The sequence below is a fragment of the Pygoscelis adeliae genome, unplaced genomic scaffold (assembly GCF_000699105.1).
Source record: "Pygoscelis adeliae isolate BGI_AS28 unplaced genomic scaffold, ASM69910v1 Scaffold410, whole genome shotgun sequence".
In the NCBI taxonomy this organism is placed as follows: domain Eukaryota; kingdom Metazoa; phylum Chordata; class Aves; order Sphenisciformes; family Spheniscidae; genus Pygoscelis; species Pygoscelis adeliae.
Window position 1 is genome coordinate 372,971 of NW_008823913.1, and position 4,871 is coordinate 377,841.

Here is a 4,871-nt window from a genome sequence, read left to right on the forward strand (position 1 = left end):
CCGCCAGCCTCCTGCCCAGGAGGGAAGCGCAGCCCGGGGTCCGCGTCTGTGCCGCGGGTTTAATGATCCGTGCACGGGGCAAGCTCGGCGCGAACCTTCCAGCTGCGCGTCAGTACTTGAATGTATCGAAATTGTCCACATTCAATGTTCGCAAGTATATATCGCTCATAAAAATTGTGGTTTACAGACCTACATCCAATGTATATGTGTGTGTTTGTGTATATACATGCAAGGGGGGGGGTGTGTATGTATATAGATACACACACAAACGTGTATATATATGTTTTCTCTCAATACTTGAAACTTAGCCACTGTGCTTGAATTAAAAAAAAAAAACAAACACCAAAAAAACCCACCACAAAAAACCCCACGCACCCCCCGCCAAGATGGGGGGGGGGGGGGGAAGAAAAAAGAAAAACAAATCGGACAGGTGATTTCCTTTGCCATCGCTCTGGTGACTTTCTTTTTTATGTAACTGCATGTAGCGTGGAACCAACTTTTTTGGTGAAAAATATTTATTGCTTTGTAGACAATAAGGTATAAAAAAAGAAGAAGAAAATACCCCAAAAACCGACCCCCCAACCGTTGTTGAAGTTGCTAGTGTAGTCCACTGCGGTCGTCATGGCTTCGTTACTGTTGCAGCGTTTGTGTCTAGCGTCTTTGATAGATTTCAAGAAACCTCAGTCTAATAAACACGTATCTTCAGGTTTGTGAGAGCGTATGATGATGTTCTTTATAAGGTAATGCTTGATACTTTGTCAACATTTTTTATTTGTGTTTTTGTGTGACTTTTTTTTGGCTTTAAATTGTACAACATCGACTTAAGAAAATAAAATCGATTTGAAATTGTTAGCGGCCTGTTTTCAGTGCTTTATAATGCCAGCTAGCGCAGCGTCCGAGCAAGGTGCCTGGTGGTTGCTTCTACCGGCCTTGACTTCCAGGTGAAAAAGCGCCGTTACCCCCTTTCCGCGGCGGGTGAAGCCCGGGGCGCAGCAAGCCGCGCTGCCCGAAGCCGCGCGGGGAGCCTTTGAAGTGGGAAAAGTCGCAGCCGGTTTCTGGGTGTAGCTGCAATCGCTGCTTCGGCCGTCCGTATGAGCGGGCTGCGCGCTCCTCCTGCTACGGTCAGGAACTCCGCCGCGGGTTGATAGCAGAGCCCTTCCCGCCCCGTTACATTTCGTCCGCGTGTCGGTATTTGCAGGATCGGCCTGTCGGAGCCCAGGGTGACGCACGCCGGGGCAGGGGTGTCCGATGGCCGTATGGAAGGGGGAGGGCCGAGTGTAAGTTCGTGGCGGTGTTTTTATGAGACCTAATAATTACGCATTATTTTAAACTCTAGCTTTTTTTTCTTAATCAGTAGAGTCAGGAGCTTGTTGCTGTACAAGAGAGGTACTTGAAGTGGGACTATAGTGGTAAGATCTGGGTATTTTTAATTAAGAGGAAATATTTTTCCCGCCGCGTTTGTGCTCGTTGCAGTTTGTTGTTTGACCAGCATGGCACGTGGCTTCGTTTTCTCTTGCCCACCTAGCTGTGCAAAATCCACTGACCGTGGCAAGAAGTACGACGAGGGTGCTGTGAGCGTCGGCCCTGACCCGGGGTGCAGGACAGGCAGTTGTAACCCCTGCCCTGTCTGACTCGGAACGTTCTACGACGAAAAGCTAAGCTCTGCCTCCGGGACGTGAGAGAGGTCCCGAATTAAGTAGTCCAGTCCTTCCGCTCTTACAGAAACTTAAGCAACGGAGGGGTAAACTTTCAGGAGCCGAATGCCGTAATTCCACCAAACGTTGCCCAAAACTCTGCTCGCTGGGCCGCGCCTGGTGGTGGTGGCCGGGAGCATCCCTGGGGAGAGTCCTGCCCACCAGCCCCTGCGTGACGCGGCATCGCCCCACGCAGTTACCGGACCGCACTGGTTTTCCTGTAAGAAAAGACCCTATTTCAAAATCTTAATTTACCGTGAGCTGGAATTGGTTTCTCTTGCTCATCCCTATTTATAACTTCTGTTTCCTGCCCCTGCCTCTCCCACCACAGGGAGCTGGACGCCACGTGTTCGCTCCGTGAGAACGGTCCTGCCTGGAAACGCCGGGCTCGGGCCACTCGTCATTTACGCAGACTCCGGCGCAGGGAGAGTCGATTCCGCTTCCCCGCGGAGTTGCCCCACGCTGCAGCGGCGCCGGTCAGCGTTGGGGACGACGCCGGGAAGCTGCGCTTCGCGGTGGTGAACGCATCGCGGTGGTGCAACCCGGGCAAGACCCTACGGCAGCCCCTGGAAAGGTAGTCAGAGCTGAATAAATACAAGTGCTGGCGTTGCTTGAAGTCTGACAGCTCGGCACGCTTGGACCTTTGTTTTTTGGGGTTTTGGTGGGGTTTTCTGTTTGGTTTTTTAACGTGAAAAGCCCCCTTTTGTGGAAAAAAACCTTGTGCGTGTTTCTTCCCTGCGGCGTGGGCCTGTGGTAACGAATACATATAGACAAGTTTCCGACGCGGAGGGTAAGGGAGGGGGGGTCTTCCGAAGCTGCCTGTGAAGAAGTTTAAAGGTTCAGGTGGAAAACCTATAGCCAAATGACAGATGGAGCACTGCGTGTCGCACGCCCGAGTGGACAGAGAATACTCTGCTGAATCCATGGGACTCCTTCACAGGCAGCAGAGCACAGGGGGAAGGCGCTAGCTGGGGAGACTGAAACAACTGAAATAAACAGTCTCTTCTAAAAGCACCAAACCGTGGGGCCTGAACAGCTTAAAAGCACCAGTGAAAATTGCACAACTCTCTAGATCTTGACTGTGATGTTACGCTGCTGTCGATTCTAGGAGAAAACAAACCCGAGCGGTTCTTCCAGGGCATCTGGCTTCGTTCCCGCATTTTATATTTAATTGTCGGTAAGTACGTCAGCAAAAACATGCTCACTCAACTCCAAAAGATCAGAGGTGGCTCCGTGACATCAAGGAAGTAGAAGTGGGTGGGTGCGTGTTGAACCATGGCGATACAAAGATCAAGTATTCCGCTTCTAGTTACCAGCCCTGTTAAGGCTTTATTTCACGAGGAGTTAACTCCTTCACGGCATGTTTTAGCTCTGCGGGCGGTGTTCAACTTGACGCCGCCTTCTCCGCCTGCAGCGGCGCGTCGTGGCTGCTCTCGCAGCACGCTGCTGGGTGCTGGCTGACGGCCCCGCTCACCTGAGCGGGGTGAGCAGCCGTGGAAGTCGGTAAGGGCTGGAGGGTTCTTGCTGAAGGAGGGGAAGGGCTGTGTGGCAGGGAGGCAACGTGCTACCGAAGCTCTGCAGGGCAGGAGCTAATGCTCTCCAGACAAACCCTCGCAGCTGGATTTATTTAGATTTATTGCCATAAATGTAGCGGTGATGATGGGCACCATTCCCTGGATGAGGAATGGCGTGTAGTGCGGGGATACAAACGTCCCCGGGACACTTCTGTTCTAAACTCCGCATTTTTAGGGACAATAGAGTCAGAACCGCCCGCCCCCCACCCCCGCCGGGAGCTGAAACCCGGCAGGGGATTTGGACACTTTCAGAAAACATGTTAAATAACGTATTTCTAAGAAGGAGGTTAAGCAAGTAACGTCAAACACAGGTTTCTTCCCTTACTGCGGACAGGGGGTAACCGCGTATCCGAATGTTCGTGGTTGTCCTTCGTGCGCCCTCACTGAGGTGCAGATGCTGCCATTAGAGATCCCTTGGAGCCGGACCCAGCCACCCCTCCCGTCGTTAAACGTGCCTGGCTCCGTCCGCAGTACGGTTCAGGTCCAAAGCCCTGGTGCAGGAAGAGTCAGCTCCCAAAAAAGTCATTCCCAAGCCTGCAGGGCACGAGGCAACGCGCCGCAGACCTACGGCAACGTGGGGTTCGTGGCTTCAGCTTCGTCTCAGCATCTGCTCTCTGCGAGTATTTGCTTACGTTGGCAGAGGGACCGTTAATACGCTGTGGCGGGGAATCACAAGTCTGCCAGGGTTCCTGCTGCAGGTAATCTTGAAACACAAGTGGATTGTTGCTAAACTTCTCCCAATTTAGATCTTGTTTTAGGCAGTCACGTCACTTCCAAGTGGGAACACGCCGGCCCGTGTCACACCAGGAGCACCTGGTGGAGGAAGAACACCCGGCTTGCTCTGGAACAGGAATACTCCCCGCAGCTGGAAGAGTTTCCAGTGTTTTCCCCTTGTATTCTTCTGTGTGCTTATTTCCAGCTAGGGCCCCGACACACAACCGCTGGGGAGCTGCAGGCCAAGGTACTCCTCGCCCCTTGCAGCGCGGCGCGGCGCCGGCTCCCAGCACGGAGGTGAAGAGCTTTTAACTGCGGCGTTTGGTATCCCCCGAACTTCTAGGGCCGTGCAGCAAAGAATATTTGCCCAAACGAGAGAAATGGGTCTCCCGAGATGTGCTTCGGGTTTGCTTTCCCAGCATTGCAACGAAGGTCTTTCCACTGCGAGTCTCGGGGTACGCGCTGACCCTCAGCCCCGACCTCTTTCCCCCGGGACAGAAGGGCGGTGGGTTTCCATCCTCTGCCGGAGTCGTTGCTACAGCTGATGGCTGGGTTTGCTGCGCTCCCCACCCCGGCCCGTCAACTCACTGAAGGGTTTGATCGGGCAGGTTTTTTCTTCCCTTTAACGGAAAACGATTTGAAGAAAGTGCCCTTCAAAACACGGTGTTTCTTCAGAGCTGGTTTTTAATTGATTTAAAAGAAACCGTATTTCCCTGAAAACTGAAAGCAAACCCTCTTGAATTAAATACGTCCTTTTTCGAAGCGGGCCCCGGGGAGGAAGATGAGAAAGTCGGAGGGGCGGCAGTGCCACAGCAAAGAGGGACAGGCTGCTCGGGGGGGCCCGGGCACCCCGTGGGGCCGGCTCTGCCCGCCGGAGGGGTAAAGGCCA

At 53.2% G+C, this 4,871-nt stretch overlaps 1 protein-coding gene across 1 annotated transcript in view; it reads left to right on the top strand.

The window, feature by feature from the left end:
- The first annotated feature begins 1,248 nt into the window (after positions 1 to 1,248).
- Positions 1,249 to 4,871, top strand: part of PUS1 (pseudouridylate synthase 1) — a 14,244-nt gene continuing 10,621 nt past the window's right edge. The window contains exons 1-5 of the mRNA XM_009318673.1: positions 1,249 to 1,277; positions 1,526 to 1,594; positions 2,026 to 2,268; positions 3,909 to 3,966; positions 4,188 to 4,229. Coding sequence (XP_009316948.1) covers positions 1,249 to 1,277; positions 1,526 to 1,594; positions 2,026 to 2,268; positions 3,909 to 3,966; positions 4,188 to 4,229 — 441 coding nt within the window. The remainder of the gene's footprint in view (positions 1,278 to 1,525; positions 1,595 to 2,025; positions 2,269 to 3,908; positions 3,967 to 4,187; positions 4,230 to 4,871) is intronic.